Consider the following 25,966-nt stretch of genomic DNA (forward strand, 5'->3'; position numbering starts at 1 on the left):
TGAAGTGGCCGCAGGCATGATCGGAGTAGTGCCAGCAGTTGAAGTGGCTGTACTAGACAAAAGATCATCGGATTGTGCGATCAAAGGTAAAGTGATAGAGGAAAAAAACAGGGAGTTGGGTGTTGGAGAAAGAGGTGGGAAGAAAGGCAGTGGAGGGAGTGAGGTAGGTGAGAAAGCGCAAGATGATGAAGAGGGATTTGAGACCCATGGATCAGGTAAAGGGCTTATTGGCGACACAGGATTTAATCGCGTAGGGACCGATGACTGCTGCTGTTGCTGTGGTTGCTGTTGTGGATATAGATTTTGATAAACTTGTGTTCCTGCGAATCCTAAAGGACTCAGCTCAGGCGACCGAATCCTGGCAGGAGAGAGTAAGTCGGAGGCAGATTTATTTGAGTATTTGGGACCATTCATGACTGGAAATGGAGAGGAGGGTGTGCACGAAGCAGATCGGGTTTGTCGAGGTGAAATCGACTTGATGGAGCTGTCTGATGTGATGATTGGTGGAGATGTCACAACAGCTAGAGCCACTGGTGTGGGTGAGGAAGCTGAAGAGAAAGATGATGATAAAGGAGTGGATGGTAACGTAGAGATGTTGCAGTCGTTACTATAATGGTTCTGGCTGTGATTGTTTTGCTGAGTGTTTCCAAAGAGGGAATTGTAGAATCCAGAAGGAGAAAAGAAAGAGGATGAAGATGACAGTGATGAAGTTCCTGTTGATGTTGAAGCGGAGTTAGAAGTGTGGGTTGAAGCGGAGGTGGGAGGAGGAGTGGAGGGGAATGTTGAAAAAGAAGAGAACAGGGATGTAGACGATGTTGGCGACGAAGAGCAGGATGGCTGGGGCAGTTTAGGATCATGAGAAGACATTCCCGATATGCTGTGCTGGCGAACACGATCACTGAAGGAGCTCGGCAACGGCTCAGACGGTTGTGGTACGACACTAGTGTCGACTGGAACAGAGCCGGGACTAGCGCCAGTATCAGCATCTAATGGTGTAGTGGGGGTCGATGCGAAGGTAGCCAAAGTGACAGTTACTGGCGAAGAGAGAGATCGTGTGGGGGGCGCTGGTGCGAATCGTCTTGAGAGAGCAGAGAATGCACCTTTTGTTTTGCCACTTTTGCTACTAAATGATTTGGCTCTTTCTTTAATTTTTTTGGAGCTGTTGATGAAGCCTATGCTGAAGCTACGGCCATCCATCTCTGAGACGGGTTCATCGCCCTTGTCAAAGGGGTGGCACGGCTGGTAGGGGTGACGGGGCTGTTGCTGGGGGATCTGAAGCTGCAAAAGCTGTTGTTCTTCCCCTTGGTCTAAGCCCTGGCATGGGAAAAAAGTGTGTCTATTTTGTATACCTTCTCGTAGGCTGAGGTCGAGTAGCTGCTGCTCAAGAGCCACGTCCTTTAGTGTGTTCCTGACGAAGTCGCTTTCCTCGCACCCATGTGAAGAAGACGCACGGGTGTTGTCTGCTGATGCTGCGGGAAGGGGGTTAGCTGTGAACATGATGACTTGTCTGTGGTGGATGCTGAACTTTACTGCAGGTTGTGTGTTTTGGCTCTATATGCTTGATTGTGTATGTGTGGTTGAGGGGTTGAGAGAGGGAAAAAAGAATTTAAGGTGTCGATTTATGGATGCACTGGGGTAAATACACAAAATATGGATGGAAGAACTAGCTGAAGGGTTGATCTGACCGAAGATATTATTAGCGCGTGATAAACGTGTCGTGTTTGACGGAGTTGGCGCGTGCACTCCGTGTAAAAATGTGTCACAGGCGAAAAATGCTTAAATGTCGTACTAGAAACGGATGGTGATACGAAACGGAGGGAAAATTAACAGAGGCAGGTTGGTTAGTGAAAAATACTGAAGACAAAAAGTATGGTCAATGGATAGGTGTGTGGACGAAGCGATCTGATTACAATCAACTGGTGAAATGAAAATTACAAAGGAGTAACACGTCTTTTTGCTATGCTTTGAGTAAAACAACAGCAGCCACAAAATATAAAAAAGAAAATAGAGCGAAAGAATGAAGAGCCATTCAATGATGAATATCGACTTTATAGGATCAAAGACGCGTAATAACGAATTACATTTGTGTCTGGACCACATACAAAGAAATGAGTCGCTCCTCTTTGCAGATCCCCCCCCTTTTTTTTTTTTTTTTTTTTTTTTTTTTTACTCCTCAATGTCGCTTTAAGCAGCAAGAGAGAAGCAGGAGAATACTAAAAAGAAAAAAAGAAAAAAAGAAAAAAAGAAAAAAAGAAAAAAAAAAAAAAAAAAAAAAAAGGCATGAAAAATTGAATGAAGGAATGATCAAGGAATGTGAATGGCGAATGTGAATGCGAGCAGAGAAGGAAAAGAATGCATACAGTACTTCACACGCATCCATTATCAGGATATTAGGTTGCTGTATAGAGTATAGCTGATTTTATTAGTGTGAATACTAAAAAAAAGCGACGATGGTACAAAGCATAAGGATGGACGGACGTGTCCGCTCTCCATAAAAGATAAGTCATGTTGTAGGCCCAATTGTGCAATAGTGCATGTATAAAAAATAAAAAAAGAAAAAAAAAGAAAAGAAAAGTGCAAACAACAGTACTCAAGCAGAAGTAACCACAGCAATAAAGACACGCGAGTTTGCTTATTGCCCAGACAACGAGAGAGTCAATAGAGAGAAGAGAGAGAGGTAAAAGAAGAGGCCGAAACGGAAAAAGAAGGAAGAGGAAAGACAAAGGAAAGCAGAGGAGGCGAAAGAGAGAAAAGGAAAAGGAAGAAAGGAAGAAGGAAAAAATAAAAAAGTACAAAAGACCGAAGGAAGGAAGCACCGCGCTTTTTTTTTTTCCTTTTTTCTTTTAACCCTCTGGGTTTTACTATTTACTATTTGTGAGGCTGCCTCGGGGCAAGAGACACCCGTTTTCTAAAGCTCTGATCTGCTTTGCCACCAAGGGTAATTGATAGTACAAAAAGAAAAGAAATAAAGGAAGGATGGAAGGATGGCACAATGCACCGGAGAAAGAGAAAGCAAAAATTAGAGATGCAGAGTGGGAAGACAGACAAAAGATAAAAAGAAAGAAAGGAAAAGGGGATCGAAAGAAGGTCCTACATTGGGGGCAGCAAGGAGGAAGGGAGGAAGGGAAGCAGGGAGAAGTAAGTGAGGAGGGGGTGGGGGGAATATCATCAACAGCCAAAAAAACAAAAGAATCCAAGCATAAGACAGACTATAAGAAGGAAGATGGTTGTTGCATGGACTGCATGACATGACACGGCATGGCGCGCGGTATAGTGTAGCATGGAAGGATGGCATTGCATTAGAAGAAGATAGCGATCCAACTATGATGGTAAAAAGATCTCCTCGTCCTATCGGGTATCGGGACAACTTGGGATAAGATTGTACACAGACCAAGCCCTCTCACGGACTGTGGATCATTAACAAGACGCGAGGCACAAGGCCTGAGAACTAAGCACTCAAGCAGAATGGCAGTAAAGCAAAAGGTAAATACAGCATCTCCAATGGAACATGTTGATTGCCAGGGATAGCGCATAGTTGATTGTTCGTGGGGCCTCCTTACTCCAACAGGCCGGGAGGTGCGTCTGGAGTTGGAAATAGGCAGACAAGGAAGCTTTGGACGCATAAAGCGCACAAGGCATAAGCGTCCAGAGGAGCACACACATCACACATACCAAGGGGGTTGACCAATGGCATGAGTCCAACGGAAGAGTGTCGCGTCTCGCAAAGTTCGTTAACATTCGAACACACGTTCATTTGCTCTGTGATGTATTTCAAATGTAATATGTAATACACATCTAAGCACCTCATTTACCAATAAAAAATAAAGAATGTGGATAAAGAAAAGAAAGTTTCTTACTTTGTCGAATCCTGGATGTTCGCTCCTTGTCTCTCCTTGTTTATCTTTTTAGTAAACGGCAATGATTAATCAGAATAAACACGATCAATGTCAACATGACATGCAACGGATGAACATTCTGTCACAGACTTTCTCTCCTCTCCCCTCTTTTTTTTTTTTTTTTTTTTTTTTTTAGTTTCTTATTCTCTTTGGATGCCAACGACCCCCACAGACAAGTCTTTGTTCCCTCAGGTAAAAGGAAGCGATGATACAAGGCCATAGAAAAAAAAATCAAGTGGGTAAATTATAGAACCGCCCCACCCTGCGGTTTGCTATTTGGCACTGTAAGGAGCGAAACAGGCAGGATGTGTGGAAAGGTGGCATATCGCTCGGAAGCAGTGGCGCATTCAACTAACCAAACCAAACGAAAAGCATAAAAAAATGCAATATAAACAATAAAGCATGAAAAGAAGGAGAGAGGGCGAAGAAGAAAGAAATGAGAAGTAGGGAGTAAGCATTGAGGGGAAGAGGGGGCTTTTTTTGTCTTAAAATCCTTAATATTTTTTATTTGAAAGGGATAACAGATAACCAATAAATTGAGACATGTCCGCAAGTAATGCCAATTAGTAGTGCAGATAGAAAGCAAAGTAAAGATCGATCAATTTGAGTGGGTTACCGACTCTGTAAACTTGTTAAAAAGTTCTGCTTGGTTTATTAGACTGCGCCAAGAAATACATTAGCCGTCATTATTGATCATCTAAGGGAGCATGGGTGGGTAGCAATCCTAATCACTCATCTTCAATTAATACGCCGTTTTTTTTTGTCATATTTCCTTGATGAGAGCGGAAAGGGGCCCAATGATAGTTATATTCATACATCTCCAAATTGTCAAAGGAAATGAAAAGCTTTTCAATTTCATGCAATTTCATTCTCTGATAATCAGCAGTTGAGGTAAAAAGTCTCTTTTGTGCAAGCCCTTGCATGAGGATTCAAAGACGAGAAATGGGTAAAGCTCGACAAGGGAAAACAGGGGTAGTGGAACAAAATGTTGTGAGGCCTGTAAAAGGAAAGATGAAAAATCAAAATGGAGGGTCGCCAATAGCACTTTGATGGCAGCAGCGGTAGGCCTTGGTCAACAAACCGTGACGACGAGACAAGGCAATGGACGGATGATGAGCTTGCTAGCAAGGCTAGTGGAGCAAAGCACTAGAAGACCAATCCACATTGATTTCGTTTGAAGATTAAAAGCTAATAAAGCTTCAAGGAATGCGATATGATATGATCATTGTACTCAAACCTTCCACTTGTTGGATGTACTTGTTTGTAACTCAGAAGATTCGATAATTTTAAATCCACACACCACGCTAATAGTCGAGAAAGAGAAATAAGAGAAATAGGGGAATGAGGCAGGATGGTACAGCAGAAATATTGAACAGTGATAAAACTTCCCATTGGAACCCTTGAAAATATATGCGCATGCATGTATTTAATGATAAGAACCAGAAATGAAAGCGAATTTTGTCAGGACGAAAGTCACATTTATTTTTATTTTTATGAAGTCAAACAGATTCTGTTTACTAATTTTTAGGCAATCACTGTTCGCCCCACATCTCTATGCCTAGACATTGTGGAAGTAAGCATGACTATCACCCCTAGTAAATCGTTCAATACAACATGATAAATCTAGAGTTCATCATGATCTTCGTCCATGTCTTCGTCAGCTTCTGCAATCTCCTGAACCAAAGTTCTCTCCTGATCTCTTGCTGCCTCCACCTCTGCTGCATCCTGGTTGACAGTTTTAAGAGGAAAGCGCATTGCCTAGTGGGGGTGGGAACGACAGGGCGTGAGAAGGATTACAATATTAAGCGATAAGCGTCTCTTTTTTTTACTGTTGCTTAATATATATGCAGTTGTAGGTCATGGACAAGAATGCTTTATGGCATTTTACCTTAACAGAGTCGTTGTGCAGCTTGAGACAGAATGCAATTCGTTGATGGAACGCGTGCTGGGGTTCATTTGTTGAGTAGATGTCCACATTTTCTTTGGATCGCATGAAGCCCTTCTCGTGATCGATTGTTGCATCAATGACTCCATCACGAATCGATTTGGCGACAATGTACTCTGCGTCTTCCTCGCTATCCAGATGCAGTTTGAGACAAACATCGCGTAATGAGATGCGGGAATATGAGAGTGAGATCATGCGGATACCGGTCTTGATGACATTGTGACGCAGACGCAGAATCAATGTATAGTTCTTATCCGCATGAAAAGTTGCTGAGTGCGCTGCAAGCGTCTCCTGGAATTTGTTCAGGTCTCCTACGCGTACAGCCTGTGTAATTTGAAAGTAAGGGATCAGAGCCTTGCGCAGCACTGGTTGTCTGAACAATGAGCGCTCAGGGATCTCGCCCATCAACAATTGGACGATAATCAAAAGTTTGTTCGCCTATATATGGGAGTAATTGAAAGATACAAGGTATTAGTGACACTAAAATAGACAGCCATTGAAAGTGTTAAGATATAGGTACAAGTCAAAGCAGTGGCATTTGCCGGTTACCTCCTGCTGGAATCCTGCGGTGACATTGTTCTGAGGAGCTTTACGCACGGCTTGCAAAAGGCTTTGGTGGCTCTCAGTGTAGTCAAGCTGGATAGCCTTAATCCTGCCAAGATAGTACATATATCTAGCCAACTGGTTATTGGTGGCATTCTCGGGGAAAGTTGTTTTGGAAACAAGCTTGTCTGCCTGATCATAGAGATTGTAGTGGAAGTAGTTGCGCAAGAGTAGATTAATTAATGTTGACTGAGTATCATCATCTCTACGAAGAGTGGCCGTGCGTTGGGCGTTTAGCAGCGTGGGGCGAATCTCGGCGAGGCGTCCAGTCACTTCATAAAATCGCGCATAGTAGAAGTAGACCTTGGCTGCAAGCTGGTCCAGCGATCTTCTATTTAAATCCTGGACGACCTTGACTGTGATGTTTGATAACTCAATACCCTAATATCATAATAGACGGAAGCATAGGTATGTAGTTAGGCGAGGGTTGGGTTGAGGGGATAATTTATAATCACCAGAAATATACACATACCTTTTCGTGCTGGTTCTGGTCCAACAAGTAGATCATCACGAGCAGATGCAGATACACATCTACTTCAGGGGTTTCAAACTTGGTCACTGTAACTTCGTCCTCGGGAGTGATGCTACCCAAAGCTTCTGATCCAAGATATCCAAGAAGGAGCTTGCGTGCTTCATCATCTGTAGTTAAAGGGAAAAGGAAAGTAAGGGAAGAATGGCTCGTGGCGTCAGCCCTGCTTCAATCACTAGAGTCTCAGTATATTCCCCATTGGTAATAGTAGATCATTACCTTTTCCATAAGAGCTAGCAATAGTCCTTGCGAGAACAGCTACAGTAAGGCGCTTGCGTAGAGAGCTAACAGACCTCAATGCACGAATAGCAAAGCGAGCCTCATGAGTCTTAGCTGACTTTGTGAACAGTACAAAATGCTGCTTAATATCTATTGTATGAATTTGGAAAGCGATCGTTAAGCAGTGTATATTTTCGGTTTTCAAATCAAGGCTGCCCTTCCTTATCTCGTCTGGGCATAAGTGATGGGTAGGCTACCTGCAATAGCCAATGCCTCAAGCTCTTTAGCACCAAGGACCTTTTCCTTGGGCGTCTCTGTCGAAGTGGTGGCGGATTCCTCCATCTCGACGTCCTGGTCGACTGCCTTTACTTTTCCTTTGGTATCTTCCTCCTGATTCTTGTTCAGACGACTTGAGCGGCGTGGTGCTTCAGACATCTTTTATGTTATTTTCAATAGTCCTGAGACGAATGGTTTGTAATATGAGGGAATTGCGAAAAGTGAGAGAAGGTATATGTTAAAATAATGGGAATGAGGAATGGGTAATGAGTCGCATACGCGTCGCGACTTAGTGTATCGGTAGCTGAAATTACGCTGCTTTCAATGGCGTCACCTTTGGGTCTCGTGATATTAGAGAGAATATTCAATTTCATCCTTGAAAAGCACGTCTATCAGACATTTCTATACAAATATCGCTTTTAACAATGGATGGTGGATGCGATAGAAGTTGATCTCCTACTGGATCTGGTATATATACAATTGTCCAACGTTGATTATTTTGGATTTTAAAGATACAATGCAAAGTGTGGCAGAATGTTACTTAGAGTCCTAGGCTTTTCAATATTTTAAACGCTCAGAAGAAAACATTGCCAACAAATTCTTAGCTTGCAATAAATATGCTGCTTCATTGTATTGGTATGCTTTATTGCATGTTCTCATTCAAATAAAGAGCTACTATCTTTGATGAGGTTTGAGCTTAGTCCTATTATATTTGTTGATTTTTGTCCGCCCATCACTCTTTAGCCAACCTCCACCTTAAAAGATCGAGCTTCGGTTAGGAAAAAAAAAGAAAGTAAGCTGAATTGAACTAATAACAATACCAATTAGTATACGCCTTTGCGGATGTAAAGCATTTATTAGAAGACATATTAAAGCGGACTAACTCCTGCATAAGCATGATAAGTATTTGTACTTCAACGCTTTATAAGTTCCAATCCAATACATCTACTCGTCGTGATATAGCCTCGTCATCGCCTGTAGTTCGAAACGCATGTTGACGACCACTTATTAATAAAGCCGATTCGCGTATCGAATTGATGGGATGAACGGTTTCAACATTATCGCGCGAAGGGAGAGGTGCAAGATAGTAAAAATACTCAATAGAGAGAAGGAGAGATAGGAAATATTTTAAAATATATATTTTTCCTTGCATTGATTATCACCATTTCATCATTTTCAATTTCAATGCGACCGTCATCTACATCCCATTGTACAGACGTTGGAGTCCTGAGCCTGCTGCAGGCCATTCCATGTCGTTACTGGATTATATTGCTCTGTGGATTCGGACTGATGATCTCTTATGCAGGCATGTTCACCAAAGAATGAAAATAAAGGATATGACGAACGTGCACAAGTTCTAATAAAATGACGCATCCAATGTTCCAAATGTCTGTTGTTCTCTCTCACGGATAGATCGGTCAAATATGGCTGTAGCAATTGTGGCTATTGCACGCGAGTATGGCTACACAAAACCTCAACAAGGTCTCATCTTAGCCGCGTTCTTTTTAGGATACATTTCAACACCCATCCTTGGAGGCACATTGGCAGATCGTTATGGCGGCAAGTCTGTCCTTGCCATTGGTATGAATGCCATCAAGTCCTATCTATCTATTTTTATACACTCTCTGCACTGAACCCTTTCAGGAGTGAGGGTTTTAGAGATATAAGTTTTATTCTTTTTTTTTTTTTTTTTTTTTTTACATTCAGGTGGATTGATTTGGACAGTTTTTACAATATTAACGCCTCTTGCATCGAGTGCTGGAGTTTTCTGGATAGTTGCTGCTCGTATAGGACTCGGGCTAGGTGAAGGTATACACTTCACAAGAATATCTCAGTAAATGGTTTTGCTGTCAAAGGAGAATAATGCTAGTGTCTGAGAAAACGGTATTAAACTATGAAGTAAAATCGCGCTCCGGCGTTTCTTTTTTTTTTTTTTTTGTTTTTGGAAATTACTAAGGTGTTGCATATCCTTCCGTTCATGCGATGATTGGAACTTGGATCCCACCAAATGAACGCTCCAAGGCTGTTGCGACTGTCACAGCTTTTGCATACTTGGGCTCCGTTATAGCCCTTCCAACTTCGTCAGCCTTAGTGGTGTCTTCGTGGGGCTGGCGAAGCATCTTCTGGCTCTTTGGGATCCTAGGGTCAGTGTGGAACGTGGCATGGCAGGTAAATTGTACGGAATGAAGGAGGTTTAGCATTATATAGTAAGACCGCTAATGAATATCCAATTCATCGTTATTACCGTCTTGCCTCTTTTTTTTTTTTTTTTTTCTTTTTTAACAAGATCTGGGGTGCAAGCGAGCCGTCTTCTTGCAGATGGATTTCTGAACATGAGAAACACTGGATTTATCAACAGCAGCAACTGGACCGACGGCGCGACGTTATACGGGATAATGGTGCATTATTGGAAAGGATAAATTCCAGAAATACACTGGATCAGGAAAACGATAGCCCACAGCACATCCAGGCAGCACTTGCTGCATTAAGAGGGACGTTTATCGCCTATCATTCTCTATCGCCCACTATCGATGACAGTAACTTGGATGATACAACTACCCTATGTGTTTCCGAAGAAAGTGATGGCTTGAATGATCACCTAAAGGTCCAAACGATATCATTCTCGCCAGGGCTCAGTCCAAGCAGGACAACCGCAACCGAATCTCTATCATTGACAGCATGCAGCTCACGCTGGGAAATATTTCGCAACAAGATACGATCCAAGAGACGTGATGGTGTTAAGGTAGCCAGAAGTACGCCTGTACCATGGAAAGAGTTAATAATGCGACGAGAAGTTTGGGCAATCATTTTTTCACAGGTAGTGATAAAAACAAATAACAAAAGTAAAGAGTAAAAGCAAGAGGTCCCAGATTTTTAAACAACAATCGAGCAAAAACGACTAACCTAAAGAACTATTAGTTATTTAACTCGTTCGGCTTTTTCATAATGCAGTCCTGGCTCCCCACATTTTATCTCGATTATTATGGTGTGGATGTAGGGAAGATTGGTTACTTTGCAGGTAATTTCTCTTTTTTATTTTATTTTAATTTATTTTGATATTTTATTTGTTGCATTTATATCTTTACTTCTATGTAAAAACTATAGTCGTACCATCAGCAGTACAAGGCACCATGGGGCTAGTAGCAGGTTATCTTGGGGATAAAGCCGCTCAGGACTGGCACTGGGCAACATTAACCGTCCGCAGGGCAGGTCAAACAGTCGGCAGTCTCGGCTTGGGCGTTTTCTTGTTGATTGCCGTTGGCTTTGCACACACAGCAACATTGGCCATGGCTTTGATCACCATTGGAATGGCTCTAAATGGATTCACTATGATCGGGGCGTCTGCTTATCAAGTACGCTTGCTATATTATGTTGTACTATACAATGCTTAATTCTATATTTATTTACTCATATTTTAAAGGTATATTTTTCTAATTTTTTATTTTGTTTGCTTTCTATAGCACGATTTTTGTCCTGAGTATGCGGGGTTTATTTTCTCGCTTGGAAACACTGCAGGCTCCATTCCAGCACTCTTTGGTGTTTTCCTAGTTGGCGTACTACTCGATAATGGCGGTGGTAATAGCGGCACCAATCCATGGGCTCTTGTCTGGACCATAGTCTGTCTCTTTTACATCACTGGAACCATTCTATTCATACTGCTGTCAACCCACAAGAAGTTTTCTCTAAACGCCATTACCACACTCGCGGGGCAATGAATTAAAAGTCCAGAAAATAGAGGTGGACATTTGTACGTTTGTTCGGTGCTTTAGTAGCCAGTGTAGAAAAATGGAATAGCTTCCAACATTTTCAAATCTACTATCATACGTTGTTCCATCTATGAAAAGTCTATCCTGCCGTAGTCGAGTTTCTTAAGTTTTTTTTTTTTTTTTTTTTTTAAAAAAAAAAAAAAAAAAAAAAAAAAAAAAAAAAAAAAGGGGTTCTTTTAGGATAAATGTTTGATAGAAGATGAGAATATCCGATCAAGCTCATATGCTTTTCTTCTACGGTTTTTCGATATAACGCATTGTTCATTGTTCTTCCTTAGCCAAATTGCAAAAGTAGGGTACTCTTCGTTTCAAATACTTCAGATCAAATAAGCCTTACTCTTAATTTAAATGGTATATTTTGTATTTTTTTTTTTTTTGTTTTGTTTTGACAATCAATTGAGCAAAATAGTGGTCTTTTTCTTTAGAAAACAGCACAGCTCTTGTCTGACGTGGCCTATACTTCGACCAGAGAAAGTGGCACAAATTGTTTACTTGTTTGTGTTTACTTGAGTGTGAATGTTGAACAACCTCAAAAGCAAGCTGTCCTATTTTCATCATGTTACTTGTTACCACATGTATTTACTATGCTACCGAAAGATCTGTGTTTATTTTACAGAATAAATAAATACATGTCTCTTTCGCTCTTAAAGAAAAGAGCAAGATTTAATGCGAAGGTGGAAGCACAAAAGCAGTGAAGTGATCAAGGAATCAACACACCAGATATTATCCAGGGATCGTTGTTATAGTTCTGGAGGAATAGATCGATAAAGGTCCCATTGAAAAATCCTCTTGCAATATCGATGGTGTCAAATTGTGACAGGCTTTTTACAAAAATCCCAATTGTGGATCATTTTTAGATCCCACAATAAAGACAAGTTTTCAATCCCAGTTTTTCTGAGCTTTCCAATTGTTTTCGCCAGTCACTCAGGACAAGGACTATAAAAGCACCTTTCAATCGGGAAGCTGTTGTTTCTGTATCGACTGTACTTACAGGATCTCTGTCTAGTACATCTCTAGTCTTTGTTTTCCAACTCAGACACACAGTTTACTCTCGACGATGAGTTGCAGCGCGCTGCCCGTAAAGGGAAGCGAAGCAACAGGTCTTGTTCCTCTGGGACAGTTCCTGGTAGCTTATTGATGATCTTGTCTGGCCTTATGTTAATAAGACCATGATGAGGGCGGTCGCGCATTCTGAGAGTTTACCTTACACTTTTCTCTTATATTCAATCAAATCAATCATCCAAATTTTTTCGTAACTCTCTTCACTCTTATATTCAAAGCTATGCCATGAAGTTGAATGCGGTTCGGATGAAGAAGACTTGCTCCAGATCTGAGAGACCTAATAACTGGAAGGCGAATGCGATGTAAAGGGCCGCCACTAAGGTCTCGGTAGCTGTCCCTACGACAGTTAGAATAAGAACATTTACTGATGACGATCGATAAACACTCAACATCCACTATTCAACATTGACATGTAAAAAATTGAATTGTGTAGTGGCTACTAGAATGGCGTAAATTGTACCATTGATCCAGAATAGGCACATGCGAACAGCGATCCTCTTGTAGGAAGCCCTTTAGCATAGCAAAACTAAAGAAAAAAAAAAAGTCAGTAGTTCGTAAAACCCGTTGAAAAAGTACTTGTACATGGGAACGCAACCATGAAGCTAAATGACTATGCTTTAAAACATCAATACTTTCCAAAACTGCCCTGCATAATTTTGGACTGGCTCCTAATTATTGTATTACCAGTGTTTCTCCTATGATTGACTCTCTTTGCTCAACTTGACCCCTGACACCCCTTGTACTTGTGATGGTGAATGACGAGTTTATGCTTACTCAATATCAGTAGCATCTACACCATTCCTTGCGGCAAACGATTTTGAGAGATCCTTAAAGCTGGATTATATGGTGCTGGACATAGATGTAAGTGGTTCAAGTCAGCTTTGTCTTCAAAGAATTATTTTTTCTTTTCCTGTATTGGAATGATGCATGTGCTGCAATGTGAAGAGAGAAAGAAAGGAAAGGAGAGGAGAAGATGTGTGAGTTACTGGCACAGATGATGGTATAGATACAATAAACAGAAGGAGACATATGCATATATACAGTTGTTAGTCATTTTTAAAGACCAATTGAGCTTTGCCTCAAGGACGATGAAGGAAATGTGGGACACCTAGACTAAGAGATATAGAGCAAAGCTCATAGTTGTTAAAAAAAAAGCATGCGAAGGAGGCATCGGATAAGCTACGCACAAAGCATGAGCACTTTGGGGCAATCAGCCTCAGGAGAAGCGAGCTAACTAAAGCCCAGTTTGATAGCCACACTAGCTGTGCTAGGACTAAGAGAACTGACTATGTATTGCTCCCTCTTAGTCGTGCCCTTGGCCACACGTAATTGAACCCGAGATTGCGCCGTCACTAAATTTTAGGTTAGTGCGTCCATCAGTTCCGCATCTTATCAAAACAAGACTAGTCGTACGGGGCTTACATAACTTTCGAAGTTTTTAGGGAGAGAAGCCATAAAATACCCCGGCATTTCGGCCAATGGGCAGGGCTAAAGCGCAAATCGCTTACAAAAAAAACTGAGAACTAAAGAGAATGGAGGATAGAGGAGGGAAAAGGGACGGGCCTTTTGTAACAGGGCTTCATTGGCCTTAAACGTTCAAATTCATAAAAAAAGTTGCCGTTTAATTGGTTCTCTATTGCTGATTGCTTTTTTTTTTTTTTTACTCTATTTGTCTGTAGAGCTTTGGAGGTTATTCAAAAAATGAAGTGTATTTTGAAAAGACCAAATGTTCACTTTTTTCTTTGGTTAATAGACAAAAAGGAGCATAAATAGGGAGAGGACAGCAAAAAAAGGTAGGATGAGCATTACAAGCAATGGGAATAAGCTTATAACACAGTAATATATTAATTTTGTTCTCATTCAAGACAGGGGACAGCAAATAAAGCACTTGGAGACATTGAAATTCGGTTGAGCGACAAAGGAGGAAGTGGAAAGGGAGAGCCTTGTAAACATAGCCTTGTCTCCTCTTTTCTCTCTCACTTCGAGACTCAATTAGGGAGCCTCTAATCTCATTTCTTTAGGCTCCATAACCCATGTCCTCGCGTTTTCAGACCCTCTCATCTTTCTGTACTCATCGACTTATGTCTTTGCGCTTTCCTCACTCTTTGTAATATGGAATAAATAATATGCCATGGAATATTGAATGTAAGGTAGGGCATTTTCTTTGTGCTTCGTATAGCGGCTTTGCCAGCCAGGAATAAGCTGATCAGAAGTGAAAAACCAATAGGCGATCATATTTGGTGTTGCAACTACGCCCCATCATGCCTTGCAAAAAACAAAAAAAACCATTCATGTAAAAGCAGAATAATTATAGCAATAACAAATTGTTTGAGCTCAGAACAACGTGGCCGTGGATTGGGCATTGAGCCTCATGTAATAGTACTGATGCCCCTAACACGAAGGTATTCTTTTGTAGCAGCTCCTGAGCATTGGCATGCAAATGGAGTAATCGCAAAGAGACAGTATTTAAAACGAGCTGTATCTTTGATCCAGCCCTTTTCTTCCTTCTTTGTTTGGACCTTTGCCTTTATCGATTTCTTCCCTTACCATAAAATAGTCCTCGCTCGCCTTTATTCTCCCCCATTTTGCTTCGCTCGCTAAAGCATAACAAAGCAACAGTGATTTCGGAATAGAAATTCTCCTAATAACACTAGCACCATGCTTTTCAATCACCCCAGTGCCTTCGTTTTCTCAACTCCATACCAAACAACTTCCTCATCATCCCCATACTCGGCCCCTTTAAGAGGCCTACATATCCAATTGACACCTCCACCACATGTTGGAGCATCCGAGGGTCCAACTTGGTCACCATATCTCAAGTCGTCGCAACAAGTCTCTTCTCGATTGTATGATCACAACCATATGAACTGGTCTTCTACTAGCTTTTCGAATATCTCACATGGCCGTTCCCGAAGCGGCCCATCATCATCATCATTGTCGGTATCATCAGCGTCAATATCAGCATCCATGGCTTCTTCTGCATGCTTCTCTTTGTCAATGCCAAGCGAGGACGGCGATACAGTTGAGGAGCTTGATGAAAGAGATGTTTTTAATGATAGATGGAAGAGGTTCAATCTTGAAGAGATGGCACAAGAGCCTCCAAGCCCATTACCATCCTTCTCTAAGATCATCGCCATCTCATCCGATCAATAAAAGAGAGAGAATGCAGGCTTTTGCTTACATGAGACAGATCAAACATCTCCCATCTTTCACGCGCGCCTTTTTATCTTTCTGTCAAAGGATACTAAAAAAAAGTAAATGAAATAAAGTGTACAGAATCTTCCCTAAATGAGTGGGCCTTTTTTTTTCTCATTTTCGCTATTATTACTTGCTTCGCCAAAGGTTGGATCGATCATATGGTGCAATGCATGCTGACCACAGTTGAACCGCAAAAGAGCACAAAAAGATGCTGTTTGCAAAGCAGTCCACTTCCTTTTTTTTTTTATTCTTGATGGTGGCAAAAATGGTGACCTGAGCGTTATTGCACTCTATTTAGTACATACATTACCTCCTGTCATCTCATTCTTGTCATCAACTACATCCACAATAGTAACAACAACAGCAACAGCAACAGCAACAGCAGCAACAGAATCAACAACACACGCAGATACTTGTCCTTCTACCTTCCTCTCATCCCGCTGTCCATCGCCGGCTAAAGTCATTCTCAATCGCACATCATCCTACCCCTTGCGCACTTACAAAAAAGAAATCCATAACAAAACTCGGTCCAAGCGCATTTATTGCGCTTTTGTTGAATGAGAGCCTGAGGAAGAAAGTATCGGCTTCTGACTACACGTCAAGTATCGCAATGCTGTCATCTTGCACAACGCTCCCATTGCGACGACTTCGTACCCCTTTTGGCGCGCCATGTTTTTTGCGTTTTATGGACGTATTTAGACCAAGAAGTGCTAGTTTCCCTCAAAACTTCACTGTGGATATAGCGCGTCAGGGGCAAAGAAATTCTAGCCGAGATGCCACTTCGACTCATGTCAAATCAAGGTCATATGACTATGCAACAATGGCAGGAATTCCTAGAGTAGTATCACCCCAACGACATGTTACTACGTTGACTACCGGTCGACCGAAATATAGCTCGCCTGTGAAAAAATCAGAAAAAGCCGTCCAATCATCATTGATATCGTCTTTGATATCATCGACGCCGTTATCATTGTTATCATCAATATCGTCATCAGCGCCAAAAACACAGAGGTCTATAAGCTTTCCTCGACCAGGGAATTTAGTACCACCTGGTCCGGATGCATTACCCTATCTGGATTTTAGAACGAATGATTCAAGAGAAGTTTTTTATACGAATAATGAAGAAGAAGCTAACCTTTGGCTGGAGTCTCCAGAATCAAGCCGGTATGTTTTTTTTTTCTTTTTTTTTTTTTTTTTAAAAAAAAAAAAAAAAGCACGAGTCTGTTCTCTAAAACAATCTTTTATAATTCTTCCAACCTTTTTGTTATTCAATAGAACGAAAATGTGGGCATTTGATCTCGAATGGAAAGCATACGACTATATAACGCGAGGAACCGGCCGCGTGGCACTTGTCCAACTTGGTAACGATAAAACCATCTATCTCTTTCACGTGATCCACATGAACAAGTTTCCATCAGTGCTTGCCCGTATCTTGGAGGACCCACGAGTCCTTAAGGTCGGTATTAATATCCAGTAAGCTAATCACCTCTAGACTGATGTTTCGTGATTTCATTGAAATGACTTGTTATTCTACCTCGTTTTTATCATCTATTTATTTCTATAAATCTAATGTTCGATTGCTCAGCTAATATATACGGTGGTGTTTTCAAAATGGATGCTATAGAAATGATGGAACCAAGCTCATGAAAGATTGGGGCGTTGGGTGTGCCAGCCTTGTGGAATTAGGTGTACTCTCGTTTCAGCTCCAGCCTGACCCATCACAACGTATAGTCCGCAGCATGACAAACTTAACAAGGGAGTTGGTAATTTTTTTTTTTCTTTTTTGGTAAAGAGACGCTAGACAATATAGGGCTTCTCAAAAATAATCATAGCTCATCCTTCTTTTTGTATTGTTTCTCGCCCTGTACATAGCTTAAGCATGATGTTAAGAAAAACAGTAGTACAAGAATGGGTGACTGGGATCGCAAGTGTTTATCATCAAAGCAATTAGCGTATGCTGCAAATGATGCGTTTGTTACATACAAAGTTGCGGAAAGAATCAAGGAATTGCAAATGCTTCAGCCTCCGCCTAAACAGGATTATATTGTACGACTTATAACGATCGGTGCTGACGGAGCCATACGTTCTGATGTGCGTGGCACGTTACAGGAGCGTGAGAACCATGCTATGTCAATCCTGGATCTTGTAGATCGACCGTTAAAAGGCTCTGCAGTCAAAAAGTCTTCACCACTGGGAGATGAGTTGCCTTTGAGCACGACTACAGGTATTACACCTGCAACAAAAGTTACAATGGCTGGACACAACTCTACAATTAGGGCGCGAAGGAAACAAAATACTAAAGCAAAGACATCAGCCGCACCTAAATCTTTGGATAATGTGATTATCCGTTTGCAAAAGTCAGAAACCGCCTCTTCTTCCTGGGATCTACCATCTGAGTCGCCAAGAAAACGCACTATAAAAAAGCTGTCTGCGTTGAAGGGAGATCTCAAATTTTTCTATACGAATAATGAAGAGACTCATCAAGCTATCAGGCACGGAAGTAGAAGCGTCGTCACTGTCATACCCTTAAAGCAGCGACAGCGATTTTTACGGCAACAAAAGAGGACATTCACGGACGAGAGGTTTACTTCTAGAGAGAGTAGTTGCAGAGCTGACAACAACAATGATTATCATGGAGGAGGTGCCACTTCTGATAGCAACGGAGCAATTGAGATAAAAGGACATAGGTATGATGGCGATGTTTATTTGCCAAGTCAGTTGCTACCGGAGCCATTAGACGGAAAAGACGTGCTTGAAAGGAACCAGGCAGTTTGGCTAGAATCTAGTGGTAGTGATCATTTTGACAGCTCAGCTTTGTTGGACAGAGAAGATTGGTATCTAGGACAGAACCAGGCTTTATTTCAGTCACTTGTGTCAGACTCTATTGCTGGGGAAGCAATACCTTCGCGTAGAGACCCAGCGGGGTCAGAATAAAGTACACTGTACATATTTTATGTAGAAATTGTTACTCAGGTGAAACTTGTTTCTGGGCCTCTCAAGCATGAAACGCAGCAATCACGTGATGTCTATCGATATTTTAGGCTTCAGCCGTTGAAGTTGATTGATTGATTGTTGTCACAAAAACTAAAAAGCATTGAATTACCATGCCTCGCAATAACGATTCAGTCTCGCTCTATGTGAGCGGCTTCAGAGACAGCACTCGGTATGGATCAATTAAGAGAGGTAACATTTCTTCCTAACGCTGCTCGGACAATCCAATGGCTAACAGACAATGTCCGTAAATACGAACTTGTATAAAATATCCTCACAGTCCTAGTGATCTGGCTTCAATCTTTGAGCCTCACGGGCGTATCTTGGATGGTAATTAATGCTACTTGAGTCCGTTTTCCTACTTACTTGCAGCTATACTCTGTCAGAAGCCAGCCCACTGATGTGCTCTTACTCTTTATCTTTTATTCAATTTCCTATCCTACTGGGCATGGGATGCTAATGATCTTCAGTTTATATTCCCAAAGGTGAGTAAGATGAAGTAGAAAAGAGCGAAAACAGGATGTTTAATCTTTGAATCCTATCCCTCCTCAGGTTAAAAACCTAAAACTTTTTTTACCTTTGTCAATTCGATTAGACTATTACACCCGTGCACCTCGAGGTTTTGCTTATATCCAGTAAGGAATATGTTTTAATGCATAATAACGGAATGATGCAACCAAATGAAAAAAGAGGATCAATTGTTTCCACAAAAAAAGTGATGCTTCGTTTAATTGGGTCATATGCAGGAGAAATTAACACAAGATACAATGAAAGAATGTCTACCTGCATGTTTTTAATGAACATTGATTGATATTGCACAGCATTGTTTAATGATTATGTATTTCGCCTTCTGGTGCGCACCCTTTCTCTTTCTACACCTTTTTGTCCTAAATCAAAAGACACTTTTTTACTTCAAGTCAAGTCAAGAAGGAGCACCTGGGTTGAAACGACAAGACATATTATTCAAGGGGAGCTACGCTACCTGTGAAGATAAAAGGACTGGCGGAAAGGCTATACAAGATTAACAAAAAGATCTGCCCTCAAGAGAATGCATACTTTTTTTTTTGTTCATCTTATATCCCTTTACTATCCTCGACAGGCCTCATTTTCGCCACTTACTACCTATTGGACCAGCTCCTAACCGACTACCAAATAATCTACGTTTTCGCTCCTTACATACTCAAAAAAAAAAAAAAAAAAAAAAAAAAAAAAACATTCTAATTTGCATTGAAACATATTTCGTACTGACAGGTATGAGGACGAGGAAGTTGCCCGTCGTGTTTATGAGTCGAACGAAGAGTTCATTCTGGATGGCCGTAAACTTGATATTCAATACGCTCAGGGACGCCGCAAGAGTAAGTTACATATAAATATCAATATCAATGTATCATTTAAATGGAAATGTCTTTGTTTTGGTGTTATCGAACTATAGTCTTGATGGTTTTTAATTGTTAATATTTCTAGGTCCTCACCAAATGATGAGACGGTAAGTGCATTTTTTATTACTATGTGAATAAACGGATAGTGCATTGTTTGACATTCAATTTTTTTTTTTTAAAAAAAATAAAATAAAATAAAATAAAATAAACATCCATCCTGATATGAGCAACGTTGTATATTTGAATCACTTTTAGGGATGGAAGCCGTCGTCGCTCCCGTTCTCGTGATCGTTTCTACCGTCCTAGGTACATTTTGATGCTTTGTCACCCAATATTTATTGAGCATCACAAGTCAGCCTCCATTCTATACAGCTTCCTAACACAATCTATATAATTGCGGTTAATGGATTTGAATTCATTAGCTCTCGTTGTTACTCACGCTCGCGATCTCGATCCAGAGACCGTCGCCGCTACTCGCGAGACTCACGTTCAAGATCGTCCCGTTATCGCTCTCCTTCCCCACGTCGTCGTTCGCCTTCACCTAGGCATAGCTCACCTCACTCGCCTAGACGTCGCTCGTCTTATTCGCCTAGACGTCGCTCGCCTTATTCGCCCAAAAGTAACTCGCCTTCCTCACCTAGAAGTCGCCCGTCGTCACCTCGTGATCGTACTCCTCCCCCTGATGACAGAAAAGGAGTGGTTACTGAGGACCGCTCGCCACTGAAGATGACTGATTATGTGGACTATTCTCCCCATCGAGGAGGTGGCAACAGACCATACACACCAAGTCCTGAGAGGGCAGGCTATTAAACTATTTCTTTTGCATTTTTTTTTCTTTTCAGCTCAGTAAAATATGGTATGGCATGATATGCCAAATCTAATAAAACAAGATGCTTGGTATACAAATTTATTTGCATTAATTGCATCCTAAATAATAAATGCATACTGTAATGACTACACATTGTTGGCAATGAACAATCGAATAGTGGAAATGATTTGATTGAATATAAGAGAAAAGTGTAAGGTAAACTCTCAGAATGCGCGACCGCCCTCATCATGGTCTTATTAACATAAGGCCAGACAAGATCATCAATAAGCTACCAGGAACTGTCCCAGAGGAACAAGACCTGTTGCTTCGCTTCCCTTTACGGGCAGCGCGCTGCAACTCATCGTCGAGAGTAAACTGTGTGTCTGAGTTGGAAAACAAAGACTAGAGATGTACTAGACAGAGATCCTGTAAGTACAGTCGATACAGAAACAACAGCTTCCCGATTGAAAGGTGCTTTTATAGTCCTTGTCCTGAGTGACTGGCGAAAACAATTGGAAAGCTCAGAAAAACTGGGATTGAAAACTTGTCTTAATTGTGGGATCTAAAAATGATCTACAATTGGGAGTTTTTTTTCTTAATTGTGACGGCTACTTTAAAAAAAAAAAACCAAAACAGACTTTAAGCAGCCACCTTTTTTTTTTTTTTTTTTTTTGTAACGAACCTGACTAAGCACTGTTTATGCTCCTGGCTCCTTCTCCGACGCTTTGCTCAAACTCCATCCTCGTTCTCATTCCTTTCATTCATTCTCATTAACAAATACATTTCATGGGACGAGCAAATAATAAAGCTGGCGGAAAACCAGCTAAGGGACATAGGCAGGCAAGAGCAGCCGCCAATGCTCACGCAAACAATAGTACGTCTTATTGTTTTTTTTTTTTTTTTTTTTTTTTTTTTTGAGATTCTTGTGCTCTTAAGAGAATTAGGGAGATAATATTCAAAAGAAAAAAAATGTATTATTAATTAAAATATATTTGGTACGGAATAGAACTCAAGAAGGATCCCGGTGTACCTAATCTCAACCCACTTAGGGAACAAATGCTGCTCAAAAAGAAGCGTGCAGCTGAAGCAAAGCAACTTCAAAAGGAGGCCCGTGAACAGGCTATGAACAAGAACCGCAGGATCACATCTTCATCTTCAACCCTTTCTATTCATGATATTGCTCGTCAAGCAGATGCTCGTGGCAAAGAATTCGACGAGAATGTAGTGGTGGCCAAAGCTAATGATGGTGTTCGTGAAATGGTTGATTCAGCAGCAGTGGGTGGCAAGGATAACTCGAGAAAAGCTTATTATCGAGAGTTCAGGAAGGTTATGGAGAATGCGGATGTGATTTTGGAAGTATTAGATGCTCGTGATCCTCTTGGATGTAGAACAAGGCAGATTGAGAGATTGATTATGGATTCTGGAAAGGATAAACGTATTATTTTGGTTCTGAACAAAATTGGTGAGTTATTGTTACAACAATATTAGGCTGGTAAAAGGAAATATAATGCGATAACTTATCAAACATATTTTACACTTTAGATCTTGCACCAAGAGAGAATGTCGAGAGTTGGCTTAAATACCTTCGCAACGAATATCCCACTATCGCATTTAAAGCCTCGACACAAAACCAACGCTCAAATTTGGGACAAAGTAGCATTGGCACAGAATTAGCTTCAGAAGACATGTTGTCGAGCAGTGAATGTTTAGGAGCCGATCAACTGGTCAAGCTCCTCAAGAACTATTGCCGAAATGCCAATATCAAGACTGCCATTACTGTTGGAGTCATTGGTTATCCTAACGTGGGCAAATCTTCTGTCATTAATTCCCTCAAGCGTTCAAAGGTCTGTGGTGTCGGCTCGACACCAGGCTTCACCAAGGTGGCGCAAGAGATCACTCTAGACAAGAACATCAAACTATTGGACTGCCCTGGCATCGTGTTCAGTAAAGGAGACAATGGAGAGACGCCTGCAGAATTGTTACTTCGAAACTGTGTCAAGGTCGAGCTATTGGAAGATCCTATCTCACCTGTGGAGTTAATTGTAGGAAGATGTCAAAAGCAACAGCTGATGGAGATGTACGATGTTCCTTTATTCGAGGATGTGAACGATTTTTTAGTTCATTTAGCAAGACAGCGCGGTAAGCTCAAGCGCGGAGGAATTCCGGATATCTTTTCGGCCGCACGATCGATTTTGAATGATTGGAACTCAGGAAAAATTCCGTTTTATACGGTCCCACCGGCAACACGCCACACACCCGTAGCAGCAGCGTCGATGGTAGAGGGATGGAGTAAGGAGTTTGATATTGATACCCAGGAGGATGTTCAGGTTCTAGCTAGCATGAAGTCGACCGTCGATATGAGACATGCTATGGCCATGGTCGCGCAGGAACTGGTGGAAGGAGAGATCGACATGGATGCGATGGAAGATGACGATGACGATATTGACAATGGCAATATGTCTATGGATGATGAAGAACAAAATATGATGGAGAATGGTGATCAAGAAGCATCCGTACTGGATCTGTCATCTAAACCTATCATCAATTTCAAGCCCAAGGTCAAAAAATTAGAGCCAAAGGTTAAGCCTCAGATGGCATTCACACCAGAGGAAGCTGAACTCAACCCTCGCATCAACCAGGACAGGAAGAAGTGGCTTAAACAGCAACAAAAGAAAGCTCGTAAAGCACAGGCCGCAATTGAAGCAGGCGAAGATCTGGATATGGATGATGACGATAATAGTGATGCTGGCGAAGAGTATCAGCAAGAGAATCAGAATGGGAATCGTTTCGACTTTGGCAATTTTAGTACGACGTTTGGTGGCAGTTATGAATGTAAGTAAACCATAGTACAATATTTTAGACGAATCAAATTGTTGATCCTCTCGCTGACTTTTTTTTTTTTTTTTTTTTTTTTGCTGTAATAGTACCTGACGAGGACGAGGACTTGTAAAAAAAAAAAACTCATGTATACTATATTTCCCTCTGGCATGCATGTCTTTACGGCTTCACCCTTTTGCATTATCACTCATCCTCATGCCTTTGCACTACAATAAAGGAAATTTAATTAAACCTTGGCCAACAGGACTGTGATTTTGCAACACGTAACACTTGCTCACAAAACGCGCGTCGCGCTTGCGTGATTTTTTTTTTTTTTTTTTTTTTTTTCCCCTTCATAATAAGCTAAATAAGCTTCCCTCATCCCAACTCTCCATTTCCTCCCTTATTAATTTTGACAAATTTGATTCATTAAAATGAATACATTTGTAGCATCACCTGGCTTTGATGTTAGCCGTCTCAAGGGTACGACCCTCATTCTACCGTCAGTCTCGATCGGGAACGTACCCCAGTTGACGATAGATCTCCTTCTAGCGACCCTCAAGTTGGACCGTGTAGGCTGTATTGAAGACGAGAATGTTGTTCCAGTCTTGGGACCTGCCGATAGCGTGTTAGATCCCATGACCCCATCAACAATAAGGAAGAATAACAATGTGGCTGCACCCGCAGCAACACGGGCAGAAGCAACAGGACCAGCACTCGCACTAGCCGTTGAAGTTTTCCAATCCAAGGATGGCAAATGGACTTTGATCCAACAACGATCCCCAACGGTTCATCATCGATCACATCATTATACAGATAATTTAATTCAGTTTATCAAAGAATCTGGGTTTGGTCAGGTGGTGCTGTTGACCTCTGCAGATGGAGCACGACGGATTGATATCCAGCTACAAGCAGGAACCCCACCAGTGAGATTCATCTCCTCGCCAAAGCTTTCGAAAGAATTAGTTGAGGAGACGATTCAAGGACAATTGGGAATTGTGCCGTTGGAAGATGTACCTGCGACGGAGGATCAAAAACGAGAAGCCATTATTCGTCGACAGGAACACTTTTTGGCAATGCATCATCATCAAGCATCTTCGTCTGCTGCGTTAACAGAGCAAGTCGAGGAGATGCAGTTGGATGAGACACAGCCAGAGCAACAACAACAGCAGCAACAGTTGGAGAAAGTTCCAAGGATACCGAGTGGAGGGATCGCACGCCGATTACATTCGTTATGTCAGGAACAAGACATTGCCATCTTGACACTTATTAAGTTTGCAATGGAAGGCGACAATGCGCCGGATGCAATCTTTTTGGCCAATGTTTTGAACGCGATCTTTAAGCTGCACAGCTCAACAGAGCAAGAAGCCTTGCAAGGAGAAGGTTCTTGGAAAGTACCCAAGAGTTGGGATTCTTTATATGGAAACTCATTCCATCAGGACATGTATCACTGAATGCCAAGAAATCAAGAATAAAATCCATGCCAGAAAAAAGTAATCCTTTAGTATAAAAGTGTTTAATTCTATTATTGTACAGGTTTGTTTAAATGTTTGTTGTTGGTTGTTCCATCAAGGTGTTCCAGGCAAAAAATTCGTATGGTTTCGGGTTTAGTCTCTAGCGGATCCATCCCTAAAGTTCAATAAATAAAGAGTGATTAGACATACAGAGACATCATAAAAAGGAATAGAGAAAGTCTGTTATGGATTTTACCTTGGTCGATATTTGATGCCCTTTGATTCCAAATCATCCTCAATATCTTCTGGTAAGCGCCCCATGACCTGCACTGCGTAGATTCCCTTTTCGAATTTATCTACATTATGTGAATGCCAATGTAATATGTCGGTTAATTATAAAAAACCTCTTGAAATCTGGCTCCTGATCCATTATTCCATGAACATAGAGAAATTATCTTGTTTATCGTACCAATACGCTGCCATTTGGCAACCCAACTCTCCGAAGGCTGCATGACAGCGATAGCCCTGGGATATAATAAATTACGCAAAGACGAGATTGATGTGAGATACTATATTCCACCAACTCCTATTGAATAACACATGTATCTAAGTATAAAGATATAATCTTTGCCTCTTTGCCTATTACCCATCATAATGTTGACTGGTACAGTCCATAACTCTATCCATATGTCCTCTCATCTCCAAGAGCGATTCGCAATTATCACATCCATGTTTAAAGAACTGTTCTTGTTTCTATTTGAAATATGGTGAGAGCCCTTGTTAAATCCTGCGCTTCTTGTGTGGCCTTATGTCATAAGCTGATCTCAAGGAAAGGGAGAATCATTTACCTTGATGAGCGAGCATAGAAGACAGGCTCTAAGCTGCTTTTTGTCTGTAGGAATGATGCTGGACATGCTGAATTAGGTTCCGTGAGCGCAATAAGATAGTAAATATATTAAGGTCAGATAATGGGTATGTGAAAAAAGGAAAAGAGGTGATGGCAGAATTTCAGTTTGCAACAT

At 41.3% G+C, this 25,966-nt stretch overlaps 8 protein-coding genes across 8 annotated transcripts; 6 read left to right on the forward strand and 2 right to left on the reverse strand.

Annotated features, from left to right (window-relative positions):
• Positions 1-5,356: 5,356 nt before the first annotated feature.
• BCR41DRAFT_344882 (proteasome regulatory subunit C-terminal-domain-containing protein) lies at positions 5,357-7,728 on the reverse strand. Its single transcript, XM_022022614.1, has 6 exons — positions 7,450-7,728; positions 7,193-7,342; positions 6,917-7,083; positions 6,391-6,825; positions 5,785-6,279; positions 5,357-5,654 (listed from the first exon to the last, which is right to left on the reverse strand). The coding sequence occupies exons 1-6, from the start codon at positions 7,625-7,627 to the stop codon at positions 5,520-5,522; spliced, it is 1,560 nt and encodes a 519-aa protein (XP_021885920.1). The 5' UTR covers positions 7,628-7,728; the 3' UTR covers positions 5,357-5,519.
• Positions 7,729-8,620: 892 nt separating this feature from the next.
• On the forward strand, positions 8,621-11,323 carry BCR41DRAFT_344884 (major facilitator superfamily domain-containing protein). The gene is made up of 8 exons (XM_022022615.1): positions 8,621-8,774; positions 8,882-9,049; positions 9,176-9,277; positions 9,426-9,637; positions 9,756-10,286; positions 10,388-10,487; positions 10,574-10,821; positions 10,930-11,323. Exons 1-8 carry the CDS (start codon positions 8,654-8,656, stop codon positions 11,182-11,184), a joined length of 1,737 nt encoding a protein of 578 aa, XP_021885921.1. The 5' UTR covers positions 8,621-8,653; the 3' UTR covers positions 11,185-11,323.
• A 3,503-nt stretch (positions 11,324-14,826) lies between these two features.
• BCR41DRAFT_344885 (hypothetical protein) lies at positions 14,827-15,537 on the forward strand. The gene has a single exon (XM_022022616.1). It carries the CDS (start codon positions 14,956-14,958, stop codon positions 15,448-15,450), a length of 495 nt encoding a protein of 164 aa, XP_021885922.1. The 5' UTR covers positions 14,827-14,955; the 3' UTR covers positions 15,451-15,537.
• A 255-nt stretch (positions 15,538-15,792) lies between these two features.
• Positions 15,793-18,431, forward strand: BCR41DRAFT_418334 (hypothetical protein; the record flags this gene model as incomplete). The annotated part of the gene is made up of 4 exons (XM_022029608.1): positions 15,793-16,659; positions 16,771-16,968; positions 17,120-17,258; positions 17,368-18,431. Exons 1-4 carry the CDS (start codon positions 16,106-16,108, stop codon positions 18,427-18,429), a joined length of 1,953 nt encoding a protein of 650 aa, XP_021885923.1. The 5' UTR covers positions 15,793-16,105.
• A 168-nt stretch (positions 18,432-18,599) lies between these two features.
• BCR41DRAFT_418335 (hypothetical protein) lies at positions 18,600-20,789 on the forward strand (the record flags this gene model as incomplete). The annotated part of the gene is made up of 8 exons (XM_022029609.1): positions 18,600-18,658; positions 18,767-18,816; positions 18,957-18,971; positions 19,082-19,121; positions 19,738-19,841; positions 19,951-19,972; positions 20,121-20,171; positions 20,288-20,789. 8 exons carry the CDS (start codon positions 18,600-18,602, stop codon positions 20,673-20,675), a joined length of 729 nt encoding a protein of 242 aa, XP_021885924.1. The 3' UTR covers positions 20,676-20,789.
• Positions 20,790-21,356: 567 nt separating this feature from the next.
• Positions 21,357-23,728, forward strand: BCR41DRAFT_330797 (P-loop containing nucleoside triphosphate hydrolase protein). Its single transcript, XM_022021769.1, has 4 exons — positions 21,357-21,547; positions 21,680-22,135; positions 22,216-23,505; positions 23,598-23,728. The coding sequence occupies exons 1-4, from the start codon at positions 21,460-21,462 to the stop codon at positions 23,621-23,623; spliced, it is 1,860 nt and encodes a 619-aa protein (XP_021885925.1). The 5' UTR covers positions 21,357-21,459; the 3' UTR covers positions 23,624-23,728.
• Positions 23,729-23,852: 124 nt separating this feature from the next.
• On the forward strand, positions 23,853-25,029 carry BCR41DRAFT_344894 (PAC2 family-domain-containing protein). Its single transcript, XM_022022617.1, has one exon. It carries the CDS (start codon positions 23,925-23,927, stop codon positions 24,942-24,944), a length of 1,020 nt encoding a protein of 339 aa, XP_021885926.1. The 5' UTR covers positions 23,853-23,924; the 3' UTR covers positions 24,945-25,029.
• On the reverse strand, positions 24,980-25,939 carry BCR41DRAFT_330804 (Spt4/RpoE2 zinc finger-domain-containing protein). The gene is made up of 5 exons (XM_022021770.1): positions 25,793-25,939; positions 25,591-25,697; positions 25,414-25,469; positions 25,201-25,300; positions 24,980-25,119 (listed from the first exon to the last, which is right to left on the reverse strand). The coding sequence occupies exons 1-5, from the start codon at positions 25,856-25,858 to the stop codon at positions 25,098-25,100; spliced, it is 351 nt and encodes a 116-aa protein (XP_021885927.1). The 5' UTR covers positions 25,859-25,939; the 3' UTR covers positions 24,980-25,097.
• Between the last annotated feature and the right edge of the window lie 27 nt (positions 25,940-25,966).

Source organism: Lobosporangium transversale, assembly GCF_002105155.1.
Source record: "Lobosporangium transversale strain NRRL 3116 chromosome Unknown BCR41scaffold_2, whole genome shotgun sequence".
In the NCBI taxonomy this organism is placed as follows: Eukaryota; Fungi; Mortierellomycota; class Mortierellomycetes; order Mortierellales; family Mortierellaceae; genus Lobosporangium; species Lobosporangium transversale.

Coding starts and splice junctions, on each gene's coding strand:
- BCR41DRAFT_344885 (XM_022022616.1), top strand. CDS start 14,956: ATGCTTTTCAATCACCCCAGTGCCTTCGTTTTCTCAACTCCATACCAA.
- BCR41DRAFT_344884 (XM_022022615.1), top strand. CDS start 8,654: ATGCGACCGTCATCTACATCCCATTGTACAGACGTTGGAGTCCTGAGC. Junction 8,775..8,881: donor ACTGATGATCTCTTATGCAG/GCATGTTCACCA, acceptor TCTCACGGATAG/ATCGGTCAAATATGGCTGTA. Junction 10,488..10,573: donor GAAGATTGGTTACTTTGCAG/GTAATTTCTCTT, acceptor TAAAAACTATAG/TCGTACCATCAGCAGTACAA.
- BCR41DRAFT_330797 (XM_022021769.1), top strand. CDS start 21,460: ATGGGACGAGCAAATAATAAAGCTGGCGGAAAACCAGCTAAGGGACAT. Junction 22,136..22,215: donor TTTGGTTCTGAACAAAATTG/GTGAGTTATTGT, acceptor TTTACACTTTAG/ATCTTGCACCAAGAGAGAAT. Junction 23,506..23,597: donor GTTTGGTGGCAGTTATGAAT/GTAAGTAAACCA, acceptor TTGCTGTAATAG/TACCTGACGAGGACGAGGAC.
- BCR41DRAFT_344894 (XM_022022617.1), top strand. CDS start 23,925: ATGAATACATTTGTAGCATCACCTGGCTTTGATGTTAGCCGTCTCAAG.
- BCR41DRAFT_344882 (XM_022022614.1), bottom strand. CDS start 7,627: ATGTCTGAAGCACCACGCCGCTCAAGTCGTCTGAACAAGAATCAGGAG. Junction 6,826..6,916: donor ACCAGAACCAGCACGAAAAG/GTATGTGTATAT, acceptor TTATGATATTAG/GGTATTGAGTTATCAAACAT. Junction 6,280..6,390: donor CCGCAGGATTCCAGCAGGAG/GTAACCGGCAAA, acceptor TCCCATATATAG/GCGAACAAACTTTTGATTAT.
- BCR41DRAFT_330804 (XM_022021770.1), bottom strand. CDS start 25,858: ATGTCCAGCATCATTCCTACAGACAAAAAGCAGCTTAGAGCCTGTCTT. Junction 25,698..25,792: donor TTCTATGCTCGCTCATCAAG/GTAAATGATTCT, acceptor TATTTCAAATAG/AAACAAGAACAGTTCTTTAA. Junction 25,120..25,200: donor GGCATCAAATATCGACCAAG/GTAAAATCCATA, acceptor ATTGAACTTTAG/GGATGGATCCGCTAGAGACT.